This window comes from Boleophthalmus pectinirostris, unplaced genomic scaffold (assembly GCF_026225935.1).
Source record: "Boleophthalmus pectinirostris isolate CB_2022bp ecotype Guang Dong unplaced genomic scaffold, ASM2622593v1 HiC_scaffold_10, whole genome shotgun sequence".
NCBI classification, from domain to species: Eukaryota; Metazoa; Chordata; class Actinopteri; order Gobiiformes; family Gobiidae; genus Boleophthalmus; species Boleophthalmus pectinirostris.
This window is the reverse complement of record NW_026570971.1, coordinates 2195118-2212507: the sequence shown is the minus strand read 5'-3', so window position 1 is coordinate 2212507 and position 17390 is coordinate 2195118. Positions and strand designations below refer to the sequence as shown.

Here is a 17390-nt window from a genome sequence, read left to right as displayed (position 1 = left end):
TCTTTAGATTTTAAAAATATCTCAGACATAAAATGATCTGTGATGATCAAAATGACATGTAAAACTGAGAACTTTTGCACTGGAAAAAACTATATCTGGGTAAAATAAAATGACTTAAATTAAGAACATTTGACTTTATTTTAGTCGATTCAACTTGACGAGTCAAATTATCCACCAATGGAACAAATGTTATTTTTTTCAATTTTAAAGTACAAAAAGTCTTGTTCCGCTGTTAGATCATTTTACTTGTCGAGTGAAATTTACTCAAATCTTGATGAAACTGTGTGCACTTTGAATATTGATATTGATTGATAAACAATTAGTGTTTTGCTTATGTTGTGTTATTGTAAAACTGTCAGACTGTTGCTGTTTATTTTAGTAAAGAAAAAAAGTGTTATAAATTATATAAAAAATATTAAGCAAAAATAAAACCAGGACTAAACCAGGTCTAAACCAGGACTAAACCAGGTCTAAACCAGGTCTAAACCAGGTCTAAACCCAGGTCTAAACCAGGTCTAAACCAGGACTAAACCAAGGACTAAACAGGTCTAAACCAGGTCTAAACCAGGTAAACCAGGTCTAAACCAGGTCTAAACCAGGTCTAAAACCAGGTCTAAAACCAGGTCTAAACCAGGTCTAAAACCAGGTCTAAACCAGGTCTAAACCAGGACTAAAACTAGGTCTAAAAACAGGTCTAAACCAGGTCTAAACCAGGACTAAAACTAGGTCTAAACCAGGACTAAAACCAAGTCTAAACCAGGACTAAAAAGTCTAAACCAGGTCTAAACAGGTCTAAACCAGGACTAAAACTAGGTCTAAACCAGGACTAAAACCAAGTCTAAACCAGGACTAAAACTAGGTCTAAACCAGGTCTAAACCAGGTCTAAACTAGGACTAAAACTAGGTCTAAACCAGGTCTAAACAGGTCTAAACCAGGACTAAAACTAGGTCTAAACCAGGACTAAACCCAGGACTAAAAACTAAACAAGGTCTAAACCAGGACTAAAACAGGTCTAAACCAGACTAAACCAGGTCTAAACCAGGTCTAAACCAGGTCTAAACCAGGACTAAACCAGGTCTAAACCAGGACTAAACCAGGTCTAAACCAGGTCTAAACCAGGTCTAAACCAGGACTAAAACCAGGTCTAAACCAGGACTAAACCAGGTCTAAACCAGGACTAAAACCAGGTCTAAACCAGGACTAAACCAGGTCTAAAACCAGACTAAAACCAGGTCTAAACCAGGACTAAAACCAGGTCTAAACCAGGACTAAAACCAGGTCTAAACCAGGACTAAACCAGGTCTAAACCAGGACTAAAACCAGGTCTAAACAGGACTAAAACCAGGTCTAAACCAGGACTAAACCAGGACTAAAACCAGGTCTAAACCAGGTCTAAACCAGGACTAAACCAGGTCTAAACCAGGTCTAAACCAGGTCTAAACCAGGACTAAAAACAGGTCTAAACCAGGTCTAAACCAGGACTAAAACAGGTCTAAACCAGGACTAAAACCAGGTCTAAACCAGGACTAAAACCAGGTCTAAACCAGGACTAAAACTAGGTAAACCAGGTCTAAACCAGGACTAAAACCAGGTCTAAACCAGGACTAAAACTAGGTCTAAACCAGGACTAAACCAGGTCCAAACCAGGACTAAACCAGGACTAAAACCAGGTCTAAACCAGGACTAAACCAGGTCCAAACCAGGACTAAAACAGGACTAAACTTTAAAACTAAACCAAACTAAAACTAAACTAAACTTGATGCAGGTTCAAGAAAAATTTGTGTGAGGGCCACATTTGACCCACGGGCCACAGTTGGGACATGCCTCTAAACAAAAGACACTTCCCATAAAATATGTTTTTTACCTGCAAGATTATTATTATTATTATTATTATTATTATTATTATTATTATTTTAATTTTTTTTAAAATTTTTTTTTTATTATTATCACCTCTTTTTTCTCTTTTTTTCTCAGTGCAGCATTAACCCGAGCACCAAGACAAACTTACAAACTTTCATTTTCACTGAGCAGAAAAGTTTCAAATCACATTGTAAAGTTTTGAGTCTCGTTTGGCCCTGAGTTTTTCACCGCCGCCTGCGACACTGTTGAGTTTTAGTTCCTCCTCAGTTTCAGCCTTACAAAATAATAATCATCATCTTCATCAAGGTTAAGGTGTGGCAGGAGGTCCTCAGTAGGTCCTCAGTGGGTCCTCAGTGGGTCCTCAGTGGGTCCTCAGTGGGTCCTCAGTGGGTCTCTCAGTGGGTTCTCAGTGGGTCCTCAGTAGTGTCTCTGTGTCACTTGTGGGGACCCGTCACCAGATTGTGAGATTGTGATTGTGAGACTTGGTCAGGACCGTCTCAGCTGGAGGATTTATTCACATGGTGCATGTTTTGGTCTGAAAATGATTGCATAACGTTGCATAACTCTGCAGACTTTGTGCTGGCGTGAAGTGTTCGAACTGTTTCCTGCAGCCACTGAACAGAGCTGAGTTACACAGTTGGATTTATGCTTATCTTTTATTCGTAGTTCACTTTTGAATACTTCCACTCGTTTGTCGTTGCTCAGGTGAGGTGAGGGGCAGCTGAGAGAGCAGGGTCTGTGTTTTTAGTGTGAACAGTCGGAGCATTCCTCACTTTCTCAACTCTGACTTTTGCCAGACTGATAAATAATCCATGTTTTTTCCCACACATTTTTCTGTGAATTAAATGAACAATTGTTTTTAGTTCAGTTGGGCAATGACTGGGTTTCAGATGACATCACAACATTCTATAGGCCTCATCAGTACACCTGCCAAAACCTACTAATCTGTAGCCCAGGGGCCCACACAGACCCCAACATCACGTTATATATTTCCAGAAGTGTCCAGGGAACAGTTGTCTCCAAATTAGGTTCTTGACAAGTGTGACAACCTCAGATACTAGAAATAAAGAAACAACGAAATTCATTTGGTATAACTTGCTTTAATTCAATGAAAAATGAAATAATAACCTCACATTTTTTTCTCTTTTTTCACATTTTTGTCACTTTTGGTGCAAAATCACCAAAGGTTTTTTAGGTTCTGTTGCATTATTCAGACAATGTGTGTCTCAGTCAGAGGCTCAACATTTTGGAACAGTCTGTCACTATCAATAAGAGAAACTCCAACTCTTGCCACCTTCAAGTCCTACTTAAAAGAGCGGCTAAAGAAAAAACCAGACTTGTGGACACTTTTAGTATAGATTTGTTACTTGTTTTTGCTTTGTTTAAATTTGTGGTGTTTCCTGCCGAGGGACGACAGATGGAAATGTTCAGTCTTGCTATAATCTGGCATATTTACACTGCAATGTTGTAGATGTTCATTAATATGCACTGTCCCTATTCAATAAATAAATAAATAAAAATAAATTATTGATGCTAACAAAGAAAAGACATCATAGGTGTTCCTTTTGGTATAGGGTATACAGAACCCTTTTGGCAAAATTAGCCTCTTTGGTACTGGGGTCCACGCAGACCCACAATAACAAAAAATATGTTTGAAGAAAATGAGGGTGTCTCATAAAAAACTAAAGGTGTGTGATCACAGTAGATTGTCGTATTGGCAAGAAAATCACTGTCAAAGATCATGCGAAGAGCCTCCAGTGTAACTGTACTGTCAGTTTGTACAACAACGAAAATCACGAGAACAGTCCAATGAGGTTCATTTGGTCTTCTGATATTCTGTGTTATTAGGTTTTTTTTCAGACCCAGAGTGTATTTCACACCTGACAGTTTCGATCACGTCTGAAAAAAACAACCTAATAACATAACAATGAAAATCACCATAAGTGATGTGAATTTATTGTCAATGCAAGTGTAAGTCAATATGCGACTCTGGAATCTGTCAGAGAAAAATCAAAAACAAACAATAACCAGATGTTAGACGCCTGGTTCGGCCACGTGGATCCCAAAACATTTTACACACCACATAAATAATGGTAAAGAAATTAGCTCTTGTGACAGCAAGCAAGTTGAGTGACAACTACCGAAATGGACCAAGAAAAAGACACAACACAATCAGAAATATGGCGACGTTTTTACCCCTGATACTGATACTGATACTGATACTGATACTGATACTGATACTGATTAGGGTAAATACAGATGCCGGCAGCTAAAATTGCTATTGTTAAAATGCAGATATTTGTTGTAATACAGTGAGTTCTAGGGTTTAGTCACTAATTGGAACACGGTTTAACATTTGTGAGTTTACATTTTGGATATTTCATAGTAAAGTACAGTGTAACCAATCAGGAGATCTGTCTCTTGCTCTCCATTCGGGAGAACGACATTGTCACATTCTAGAGTCTGAAAACCACCAATTTTCAGACAAACATTACATAACATCCATGCATTATCATATATAACACACAGACCCAAAAGAAAGACGCTTATGTGCACTTGCCTGGAGTGTGGCTTAAGTTAAAGGTTGTATGGAGGATTTTTTTAAGGAAAGAGAAATCCAGCGACAGTCCTTTTTCAAATGTAGTGCATGCGTGACACCACCTTCCTCCTCTAGAAATAATTTAGAGACCAACACCTCAGTTTTTAGAGCCTTCATCTGCTTCAGTCGCGCCGTTGCTGGAGGAATCTCCAAGAATCACCTCAGTTTGTCTTCGCTCCTTTTCTCCTTCTCTTCTTCTTTCCGCGACCTCAAAAACCGACTTTCTTTTGCGGCGAACTGGTCGTGGATTCTCGTCCGACATCGCAACAAACTTTATGCGAACTGCGAGAGCCACAATTAGAAAAAGCCTCTAAGAACTGCTGCATAGTTACCTTAGAAACGTAGGGAGTTTGATTGACAACCTGACAGCCAATAGAAAATGAGGCAGCCTCGTTTTCTATTGGCTGATGTTTATCTGGTCTCAACACGTCCACAGTTGATCAATTTTCTTTCTTTTTTTTCTGTTCATCATAATTACAAGGCTGCTGCGTCTCTGTAATGGTATTTTAAACTTTCATTGACAATTACAAACAAATAAAAAAATCCTCCATACAACCTTTAAGTTACAAAAGCACAGCGTTTATTCAATTATCAGTGTAATTAGTTTCAGAAGTCCATCTCCTCTCGTCTTACGTAATCTTTGTCTTCATTATCATGTTGCGATTCTTCCAGACACAGTTTTCAGTGTGAGCCGCTCAACAGTTGGACGATTGTTTCTCTGACAGCAGAAGGGACTTTCTCCACCACAAGTGAGAGAAAGTGTTGTTTTAGCAGCCAGAGGGCGAAGGAGGTCCACAGTCAGCTGCCTCCCTCTGTCTCTGTGTGTGTGTGTGTGTGTGTGACAGAGAGAGTGTGTGAATACATATCCAGGCTTAATTACGCAGCAGCACACGGACAGGACGGGTGTAGGACAGTGTGACACCGGTATCAGGCCCACAGGTTCTGCTCTGAGGTTCGTAAAGAAACATTTTCAGGCTATGTTTTATAGGCGAGTTTCATTGTTGACAAAAGCGCGCGTTGCATGCTGGGAATTATTTCGGTCGGCGGCAAGAAACACTAATTCAACATGACGGACGGAGCGAGAAAGCACGTAAAGGGTATTGATCCCGGTTATTTATCCACTCTAACGGCAGACGACCCAAGACCATTTGACCAGAAATTGGTCATAAGCATCGACGGACGACAAATCACCCTTTTCAACCCCGACAAAAGGTGGAACAAAACACATTTCTGGTCTGAATCTCCAACTACCTGGACAAATATTCACTTGGGACGACATCCACAATGACTTGGTGGAAACTCCTGGGCCATTCACAGCAGAAAAGATGAAAACCTCCAAGAGTCTCGATGTGTTGTTGAACTTGTTGAGTCCACGGTTTGTTAGGATCTTCTACGTTTGCTCTGCGGATGTTTGAAAGTCGTTTAATTCACCGTTAGTGGTTCTTTTCACTCAGAATACGAAAAAGACATTTTCCTTCTTCCGTGCTTCTATTTGTGCGTCCGATAATGCAGCAGGAATTTACCATTATCGGGGATAAATACACGAGGTTACGCACTGTGTTTGACTCCGACCAAAATATTTCCCAGCAGCAACGCAGGCTTTTAATAACAATGACGTCAGCTGAAACTCGCCTCTGCGTCTTCACTTTTTATTCCGCGTTTAGACGAGTGTTTTCGGGAGTAAATCTGCTGCACACGGTGATGTAAAAGTGTGTGGAGTTGGATCGTGTGTGTTTGTACTTAAAACAACAACAGCGTCTTTGGACAAACAGAAGTTTTCATGTTGCGCATTTTCCTTCCACAAACTCGTCCCACGGTCGACTGGTTCTGCAGGTCTCGTCCAAATCTGTCTGACTCGACTGCGACCACTGTCAGGGAGTAACAGATTACATGTACCGGAGTTATGTAATCAGAGTACAAATGATGAGTAACTGTAGTCGGTTACAGTTACTTTGTTGAAGTAAATGGATTACACGGCGGGATTTTCCTGTTTTCACATTTTGAGCTATTCCCTTGTTTTGTTTTGGCCCAGTAATTCCACTCATTGCCCGACACTAAACCAGGTCTAAACCAGGACTAAAACTAGGTCTAAACTAGGTCTAAACCAGGTCTAAACCAGGTCTAAACCAGGTCTAAACCAGGTCTAAAACTAGGTCTAAACCAGGTCTAAACCAGGTCTAAACCAGGTCTAAACCAGGTCTAAACCAGGACTAAACCAGGTCTAAAACTAGGTCTAAAACTAGGTCTAAACTAGGTCTAAACCAGGTCTAAACCAGGTCTAAACCAGGTCTAAACCAGGTCTAAACCAGGACTAAAACTAGGTCTAAACTAGGTCCAAACCAGGTCTAAATTAGGATTAAACCAGGTCTAAACTAGGTCTAAACCAGGACTAAACCAGGACTAAACCAGGTCTAAACCGGGACTAAACCAGGACTGAAACAGGACTAAACTTTTAAACTAAACTAAACTAAACTTGATGCAGGTTCAAGAAAAATTTGTGTGAGGGCCACATTTGACCCACGGGCCACAGTTGGGACATGCCTCGTCTAAACAAAAGACACTTCCCATAAAATATGTTTTTTACCTGCAAGATTATTATTATTATTATTATTATTATTATTATTATTTTATTATTATCACCTCTTTTTTCTCTTTTTTTCTCAGTCCAGCATTAAGCACCAAGACAAACTTACAAACTTTCATTTTCACTGAGCAGAAAAGTTTCAAATCACATTGTGAAGTTTTGAGTCTCGTTTGGCCCTGAGTTTTTCTTCGCCGCCTGCGACACTGTTGAGTTTTAGTTCCTCCTCAGTTTCAGCCTGGACTTCGCTCTGTCCCTGAGTGATGTGGACGTGTGATGTTCCGGGTTTGTTACGTCACAAGTAGAAATGCAGTTCTTTTTTTAAGACTTTCTGCGACATGAACTTTAGACAGAAGAACCTGTGTGTCTGTATCCGTTCATTTGTTTTTTAATATGAAAACAAAAACTAGAAAACAAAAAAACATCAGTTTTCTTTATGTTTTGTCTCCAAAACCAAAATGAAAGAAACAGATAACGACCAGACCGGGACCAGACCGAGACTGAGACCAGACCGAGACTGAGACCAGACCGGAGACCAGACCGGGACCAGACCGGGACCAGACCGAGACCGAGACCAGACCGAGACTGAGACCAGACCGGGGACCAGACCGAGACTGAGACCAGACCGGGACCAGACCGAGACTGAGACCAGACCGGGACCAGACCGAGACTGAGACCAGACCGGGACCAGACCGAGACTGAGACCAGACCGGGACCAGACCAGACCAGACCGAGACCAGACCGAGACCAGACCGAGACCAGACCGAGACTGAGACCAGACCGGGACCAGACCGGGACCAGACCGGACCAGACCGGGACCAGACCGAGACTGAGACCAGACCGAGACTGAGACCAGACCGGGACCAGACCGGGACCAGACCGGGACCAGACCAGGACCAGACCGAGACTGAGACCAGACCGAGACTGAGACCAGACCGGGACCAGACCGGGACCAGACTGAGACCAGACCGGGACCAGACCGGGACCAGACCGAGACCAGACCGAGACCAGACCGAGACTGAGACCAGACCGGGACCAGACCGGGACCAGACCGGGACCAGACCAGGACCAGACCGAGACTGAGACCAGACCAGGACCAGACCGGGACCAGACCGGAGACCAGACCGGGACTGAGACCAGACCGGGACCAGACCGGGACCAGACCGGGACCAGACCGAGACCAGACCGAGACTGAGACCAGACCAGACTGAGACCAGACCGGGACCAGACCGAGACTGAGACCAGACCGGGACCAGACCGGGACTGAGACCAGACCGGGACCAGACCGAGACTGAGACCAGACCGGGACCAGACCGAGACTGAGATCAGAACTGAGACCAGACCGGGACCAGACCGAGACTGAGACCAGACCGGGACCAGAGCGGGACTGAGGCCAAGACCAGACCAGGACCAGGACGGGACCGGGACTGAGACTGAGACCTGTACTGAGACCGGGGCCAGACCGGCGGCTCAGAGCCCACAGCAGGACCGGAGCTCGAAGCTGAGGCTCGGACCCTGTGGAGGCTTGGAGTGAAAACTCTGAGTCCTGCTCTGGTCCTGCTCTGGTCCCGATCTGCTCCCAGTCTGGTCTCGGACCTGGTTCAGTCCTGGTTCAGTCCTGGTTCAGTCCGTATTCAGCTCAAAAATCCGGCATCATCATCATTCTTCATTTAAACACAAAATCGAAAACTGAAAAAACGAATCATTATTTGTTTTTTCATTTTGGTTTTGGAGACAAATAATGAAGAAAATTGTTGTTTTTTTCGTTTTCTTATTTTTGGTTTTACATTGAAAAACGAACAACACACAGATTCAGAATCTACAGTAAAAAAGAAGTGTGTTTTTTCTTTCATTGTGTTTGTGTTTATTGGACAGAAAAACCTGCTTTTTCTAAAACATAAAATCATAAATAATGCAGAACACGTGTCCTTTACAACAGACCAGTTTTATTAGTTTCCTCTTTACTTTTACTCAGTTGTGTTTGTGTTTGTTTTTGTGTGTATGTTTGTATAACCTTTGATCGCTTCTGTTTAAGACGACATTTCTCTGTTCAGCTCCAGTTTTCACCGACACTTTGCTCTGAACTTACTTCATTCTGCAATTTTAATTTCTTAATTAGTAATATGTTTTGGTACAAATAAAAAAAAATAAAAAAATCTTTGGCTTTCTCCCATGATGTGGAGCTGTTCACTGGAGGAGCCGACAGCTTCACGGCTCTTTTGTTGTGATGGTTTTTGTGCCGACGTTTGCTCCTGTTGGGCAGAACTCAACTCAACTTTGTTAAGATAAGATAAGATAATCCTTTATTGTCTCCCATGGGAGAAATTTGTCTTGGGACAGGGGGTCACATGTTTTATCAAAAAACAGGACAACACAACACAAAGCAGCACATAAACAAACACCATAAAACAAAGTAAATATGAGACCAAGTCTGACCACGAGTGATGCACCAACAGGACCCTTAAATTATCCTTAACAGGCAAACCCTTGCATTCTTCTGTTCTATTAATTATTGCACATTCCCTAAGCCTATGTGCAGTTTTAATTATTGCACATTCCCTACACCTATGTGCAGTTTTAATTGCACATTCCCTAAGCCTATGTGCAGTTTTAGTTATAATTATTGCACATTTTGCAGTTTTTATTGCACATTCCCTAAGCCTATGTGCAGTTTTAATTATTGCACATTCCCTAAGCCATGTGCAGTTTAGTTATAATTATTGCACATTCCTTGCCTACAGATTTAATTATTGCACATTCTTTAAGCCTATGTGTAGCTTTAATTGCACATTCCCTACACCTATGTGCAGTTTTAGATATTAATTATTGCACATTCCCTACACCTATGTGCAGTTTTTAATTGCACATTCCCTAAGCCTATGTGCAGTTTTAGTTATAATTATTGCACATTCCCTAAGCCTATGTGCAGTTTTATTGCACATTCCCTAAGCCTATGTGCAGTTTTAGTTATAATTATTGCACATTTTAAGCCTATTGCATAGTTATTATTGCACATTCCCTTAGCCTATGTGCAGATTTAATTATTGCACATTCCTTAAGCCTATGTGTAGCTTTAATTGCACATTCCCTACACCTATGTGCAGTTTTAGATATAATTATTGCACATTCCCTACACCTATGTGCAGTTTTAGATATAATTATTGCACATTCCCTGCACCTATGTGCAGTTTTGATTGCACAATCCCTAAGCCTTTTATAATTATTTTTTAACTGCATTATCTGAGTTTAGCAGTTTAACAGCGAGTGGCACAAAAGAATGTTTGAATCTGTTCAGTTTACAGTTTGGGACCTGAACCTTCTGCCTGACGGCATCAACTCAAACTGACTGTGAAGAACATGGGTTGGGTCACTGATCACCTTCCTGCTGAGTTTCCTCACAGTCTCCTCAAACATTTGCTGAACTGAGCTCGGGGCCACACCCATTATTTTACCTGCTCTTTTAGTCAAGGTAAAAATCTGTGCTTTAAGTTTGACTGACAGGTCACCAAACCATGTTGACATGTCATAACGTCAGATAGATTCTATGCATGTTTGTTTCTAGCGCTTTTAAAAACAACACAGTGGATTAAAGTGCTGTACTCACATTAGGCCTCGCTAAAAAATTGTATAAAATCGATTAATCGAATCTGAAGTTCCAATGTTTCCCACAAAAAAATTGTTTAGTCAAGGCGGTGCTGCGGAAAAAGTGAGGAGCGAGTGAAGATTCTGTGCGACGACCGTAGTTTTGCGAGGATCCACGTGGTTCAGAGCGACGACTTCATTATAAAACACTGAGTTCAAATCGATTAGTTTGGAAGATCAGATTTGTTTTACTTTCCTCACTTTATTGCAAATTATAACATTTTGATCCGTAGATTATAAATGTAAATCAGACGCAAGCGCAGTGTCGGGGAGTAACAGATTACATGTACCAGAGTAATCAGAGTACAAATGATGAGTAACTGTATTCAGTTACAGTTACTGGATTACAGTTACTTTGTTGGAATAAATGGATTACACGGCGGGATTTTCCTGTTTTCACTTTTTTTTTCTTGGTAATTCCACTCATTGCCGGACACTAAACCAGGATAAACACTAAACCAGGATTGAACCAGGACTAAAACCAGGTCTAAACCAGGTCTAAATCAGGACTAAATCAGGACTAAAACCAGGACTAAACCAGGACTAAACCAGGACTAAAATCAGGACTAAACGAGAGCTAAACCAGGACTAAACCAGGATTTAACCAGGACTAAACCAGGACTAAAACCAAGTCTAAACCAGGTCTAATCTAGATCTAAACCAGGTCTAAACCAGGTCTAAATCAGGACTAAATCAGGACTAAAACCAGGACTAAACCAGGTCTAAACCAGGTCTAAACTGGGGCTAAAACAGGATTTAACAGGATGAATCCTGCCGTTGGACCGTGTCTCCTCGTTTTCTATCAATATTTTTAATACGGTTCAGGAAAGACTGGGGTTTTTATTTTCTTTTATCAGACAAAACTTCTTATGTGCAGATTTCCTCGTCTTTGTTTCTCTACAACAAATCAAGTAATCCAAAGTAATCAGATTACATTACTCACTTTAAGTCATTTAATGGATTCTGTTACAAACTACATTTTGGTGTGTGTAATCTGTAATCTGTAGGGGATTACATTTTAAAAGTCACCTTCCCGACACTGCACAAGCGCAAGTTTATTTGACATAAGTAAAGTCCTAGTTTCAAGTTCTTGTTCAGGTTTTGGTCAGTTCTTTTTATTCTGACTCAGAAACAGTTTGACGGTAAATGTTGATCAGAACATGTTGTGGTCGTTCATTACCTGACACATGGTTTAGTCCAGGTTTAGACTTGGTTTAGTCTTGGTTTAGTCCTGGTTTAGTCCTGGTTTAGTCTGTTTAGTCCTTTAGTTTCCTGGTTTAGTCATGGTTTAGTCCTGGTTTAGACTTGGTTTAGTCCTGGTTTAGTCTTGGTTTAGTCCTGGTTTAGTCCTGGTTTAGTCCTGGTTTAGACTTGGTTTAGTTTTCTGGTTTAGTCCTGGTTTAGACTGGTTTACCTGGTTTAAGTTTAGTCTGGTTAGGTTTAGTCTGTTTACTGGTTTAGTCTGTTTAGTTTAGTCCTGGTTTAGTCTGGTTTAGTCTTTAGTCTGGTTTAGTCCTGGTTTAGTCTTGGTTTAGTCCTGGTTTAGTCCTGGTTTAGTTGGTTTAGTCCTGGTTTTAGTCCTGGTTTAGTCCTGGTTTAGTCTTTGGTTTAGTCCTGGTTTAGTCCTGGTTTAGTCCTGTTTAGTCCTGGTTTTAGTCCTGGTTTAATTTGGTCCTTTTAGTCCTGGTTTAGTCCTGGTTTAGTCCTGGTTTAGTCCTGGTTTAGTCCTGGTTTAGTCCTGGTTTAGTCCTGGTTTAGTCCTTGGTTTAGTCCTGGTTTTAGTCTGGTTTAGTCTTGGTTTAACTGGTTTAGTCCTGTTTAGTCCTGTTTAGTCCTGGCTTAGTCCTGGTCCTGGTTTAATCCTGTTTTAGTCCTGTTTTAGTCTTGGTTTAGTCCTGGTTTGGTTTAGTCCTGGTTTAGTCCTTGGTTTAGTCTGGTTTAGTCCTGGTTTTAGTCCTGGTTTAAGTCCTGGTTTAATCCTGTTTAGTCCTGGTTTAAGTCCTGTTTTAGTCCTGGTTTAGTCTGGTTTAGTCCTGGTTTAGTCCTGGTTAGTCCTGGTTTAGTCCTGGTTTAGTCCTGGTTTAGTCCTGTTTAGTCTGTTTAGTCCTGGTAATCCTGGTTTTAGTCCTGGTTTAGTCCTTTTAGTCCTGTTTAGTCCTGGTTTAGTCCTGGTTTTAAGTCCTGTTTTAGTCCTGGTTTAGTCCTGGTTTAGTCCTGGTTTAGTTTTAGTCCTGGTTTAGTCCTGTTTAGTCTTTAGTCCTGGTTTCCTGGTTTAGTCCTGTTTAGTTTAGTCCTGGTTTAGTCCTGGTTTAGTCCTGGTTTAGTCCTGGTTTAGTCCTGTTTTAGTCCTGGTTTAGTCCTGGTTTAGTCCTGGTTTAGACCTGGTTTTAGTCCTGGTTTAGTCCTGGTTTAGTCCTGGTTTAGTCCTGGTTTAGACTGGTTTAGTCCTGGGTTTAGTCCTGGTTTAGTCCTTGGTTTAGACCTGGTTTAGAGTCCTGGTTTAGTCCTGGTTTAGAGTCCTGGTTTAGTCCTGGTTTAGTCCTGGTTTAGTCCTGGTTTAGTCCTGGTTTAGTCCTGGTTTAGTCCTGGTTTAGTCCTGGTTTTAGTCCTGGTTTAGTCCTGGTTTAGTCCTGGTTTAGTCCTGGTTTTAGTCCTGTTTTAGTCCTGGTTTATCCTGGTTTAGTCCTGGTTTAGTCCTGGTTTAGTCCTGGTTTAGTCCTGGTTTAGTCCTGGTTTAGTCTTGGTTTAGTCCTGGTTTAATCCTGGTTTAGTCCTGGTTTAAGTCCTGGTTTAGTCCTGGTTTAGTCCTGGTTTAGTCCTGGTTTTAGTCCTGGTTTAGTCCTGGTTTAGTCCTGGTTTAGTCCTGGTTTAGTCCTGGTTTAGTCTGGTTTAGTCCTGGTTTAGTTCCTGTTTTAGTTTGGTTTTCCTGGTTTAGTCCTGGTTTAGTCCTGGTTTACTGGTTTAGTCCTGGTTTAGTCCTGGTTTAGTCCTGGTTTAGTCCTGGTTTAGTCCTGGTTTAGTCCTGGTTTACCTGGTTTAGTCCTGGTTTGGTTTAGTCCTGGTTTAGTCCTGGTTTAGTCCTGGTTTAGTCCTGGTTTAGTCCTGGTTTAGTCCTGGTTTTAGTCCCTGGTTTAGTCCTGGTTTAGTCCTGGTTTAGTCCTGGTTTAGTCCTTGTTTAGTCCTGTTTTAGTCCTGGTTTAGTCCTGGTTTAGTCCTGGTTTAGTCCTTGTTTAGTTTTAGTCCTGGTTTAGTCCTGGTTTTAGTCTTAGTGGTTAGTCCTGGTTTTAGTCCTGGTTAGTCCTGGTTTAGTCCTGGTTTAGTCCTGGTTTAGTCCTGGTTTAATCCTCCGTTGCAGAGGACGGTCGAGCGTCTCTGTTGAGCATCTCTTTAGATCAGGAGTCTCCAACCCTTTTCCTCTGCTCAGCTCCTTTCACAAAGCTGCTCATTTTTGAAGCTGCACATTTTTAACTTGATTCTGATTCGAGGAAATAGAAATGATCAACTGTCAAAGCAGTGAAAATAAAAAGCCTCATTAGAATGTGGTTTTCAACAGTAAATGGAAGTAAACAGTAGCACTTCCTGTTCAATCACCATGTGTTCTTATCTTATCTGTGCATTCAGTGTCAGGGAGTAACAGATTACATGTACCAGAGTAATCAGAGTACAAATGAGGAGTAACTGTATTCAGTTACAGTTACTGTTTCAGTGAGTGGTAATTGGATTACAGTTACTTTGTTGAAATAAATGGATTAAACAGAGGGATTTAACTGTTTTCACATTTTGGGCTAAATCCCTTTGTTTTTGTTTTTTTTTGTTTTGTTTTGGTAATTTGGACTAAAACCAGGACTAAACCAGGACTAAACCAAGACTAAACCAGGACTAAACCAGGACTAAACCAGGACTAAACCAAGACTAAAACCAGGACTAAACCAGGACTAAACCAGGACTAAACCAGGACTAAACCAGACTAAACCAGGACTAAACCAAGACTAAACCAGGACTAAACCAGGACTAAACCAGACTAAACCAGGACTAAACCAAGACTAAACCAAGACTAAACCAGACTAAACCAGGACTAAACCAGGACTAAAACCAAGACTAAACCAAGACTAAACCAGGACTAAACCAAGACTAAACCAGGACTAAACCAAGACTAAACCAAGACTAAACCAGGACTAAACCAGGACTAAACCAGGACTAAACCAGGACTAAACCAAGGACTAAACCAGGTCTAAACCAGGACTAAACCAGGTCTAAACCAGGTCTAAAACCAAGACTAAACCCTAAACCAGGACTAAACCAGGACTAAACCAGAAAACCAGGACTAAACCAGGTCTAAACCAGACTAAACCAAGACTAACCAGGACTAAACCAGGCCTAAACCAGGTCTAAACCAGGACTAAACCAGGACTAAACCAAGACTAAACCAGGTCTAAACCAGGCCTAAACCAGGTCTAAACTAAACCAGGTCTAAACCAAGACTAAACCACAGGACTAAACCAGGACTAAACCAGGATCTAAACCAGGTTTAAACCAGGACTAAACCAGGACTAAACCAGGTCTAAACTAGGACTAAACCAGGTCTAAAGGTCCGTCAGATGGCTCCAGGTTTCTCCTCAGACTCTACAGGAGCTCAGTGACGCCCTCACGCAGATCTGGTTCGTCTCATTTGGAGCTACGACGTTGTCAAACGCACAGAAGAAGAACGTGGAGCAGCACAAGAAACTGAAGCTTTTTGAGCTGCAGAAGTTTGATTTAGACAAAATGGACCAACCTGCCACATCAATATTTCACTTTCAATTCATCCTCATTCATCTGCTCGTCCAGATTTTTATAGATATTCAACATTTTTTTTTATTTCCACATTGAGATCTGATGTGTTTTCAAAGTGTTCCTTTCATTTTTGAGCAGTGTAGAAGTAAAAACACCTTCACACAAAAACCAAGTCAGAGTTTTTTAGCACAATGTTACAAATCTGAATTGCCTAAATGGTTCTGGAGGAAATTATAAACTTTTTACACCAATTACCAAGTCTAAACTTTAATAATGTTCTTATAGTTGAACTGAGCTGTTGAAATGTTTCTTTAAAAAGCTGTTATTTCATCAGTCCTTCATCTCTTTGCTTTTGATTATTCTAAAAGTTCAGATGTGCTGGGTTAAAAAAATAAAAAAAATGACTCACAGAAAACAGAACCTACTGAAGAGTCAGAATATTTAGTCTAACACCTTTTTTCTGTCTGTGTTTCAGGACAGCACAGTGTTTGAGAAGGAGAAGGACATCATCTCTGTGGTAAGTCACTGCCCAAAACCGATCGTCTGGGATTAAACGTAAAAAAAAAGAGTCTGTTTAGAGTCTGGAGAAACTGACGGCCGATCAGCTCCGACAGTTTTCGTTGGGCGATATGTCGGGCTGATTGTGATTAGATCATTTCTTTTATTATTATTATTATTATTATTATGTTTATTTATTTCGGACAGTAATACATAGAACATAAATTAAAAAAACAAAAACAAAAAACTAAATAATAAAAAAAGACAAAAACGTAAATACATAGATATAACACAAAAAGTAACTATTTCTATTCTATAATAACAGGCAAAATAAATGTTACGCAGAATTTTCCTTGTGTCCGAAAAAGGAGTGGGAGGAAGTAAATACTTATTTAACCCCACCCCTTTTTTCTACCGTCCCAAATTAACGAAGAACAAATACAGACGTCTCATTTCCTGTACATTATAAGCAATAATTGCACAGTACAAATATATGTATATTATGTACACAGATATAGTACACATCATATACACAGATATAATATATACATACCTACATACACATCACATACCCATGTATACCTATATATATATATACATATATACACCCATATACATGCACATACATATACACGCACACATAGACCACTAAGCACTCATTTCTTCCGCACAGTATTTTGAAATAATACATTTTTTAATTGCCCTTTTGAATACATGTATATTCGAACAAAGTTTTAATTCTATTTTCAAGTTGTTCCATAATTTCACACCACAAACAGAGACACAAAAACTTTTTCTTGTCGTTCGAGCACGAGGCAATTTAAAATTCAAAACGCCTCTTAAGTTATAGTTTGTTTCCCTTTCACAAAAAAGTAGTTGAAGATTTTTTGGTAACTGCTTATTTTTTGCTTTATACACGACTTGTGCAGTTTGGTACAGAATCAAATCATTCAGTTTGAGTAATTTGGCATGAATAAACAGTGGATTAGTGTGGTCATGACATTTTTAAATGTTCTACAAACTCACCCGAGCCTTTTTCTACCAAAACAAAATATCGTAGTTTAAAGTTTGTATAGAGGATTTTTTAAGGGAAGTGAAATACAGCGACAGTCTTTTTTCAAATGTTGTGCATGTGTGACACCACCTTCCTCCTCCACAGCCTCAGTAGAAACATCTCCTCCCTCCTTTTTACTCTAGAAATCACGTTTGTTTACATCCAGCGCGTGTTCAGAATTACTGTTGAAGTTTCCTGTCTAGACGTCATTTATCGACAGGCGCGTCAGTTTTTAGACCCTTCGTCTGCTTCAGTCGCGCCGTCGCTGGAAGGAATCTCCAAGAATCACCTCAGTTTGTCTTCGCTCCTTTTCCTCCTTTTCTCCTCTCGGGCGACCTCAAAAACAGACTTTCTTTCGCGGCGAACCGGTCGTGGATTCTCG

General features: G+C 40.7%; 1 protein-coding gene across 3 annotated transcripts in view; it reads left to right on the top strand.

The window, feature by feature from the left end:
- cnksr1 (connector enhancer of kinase suppressor of Ras 1) overlaps positions 1-17390 on the top strand; it is an 88278-nt gene that overhangs the window by 29586 nt on the left and 41302 nt on the right. For all 3 annotated transcript variants that reach the window (XR_008632877.1, XM_055158765.1, XM_055158769.1), the window contains exon 5: positions 15932-15973. Coding sequence is in view for 2 of the 3 variants with exons in the window: in XM_055158765.1 (XP_055014740.1) it covers positions 15932-15973 (42 nt within the window). In the remaining variant the exon portion in view is untranslated. The remainder of the gene's footprint in view (positions 1-15931; positions 15974-17390) is intronic.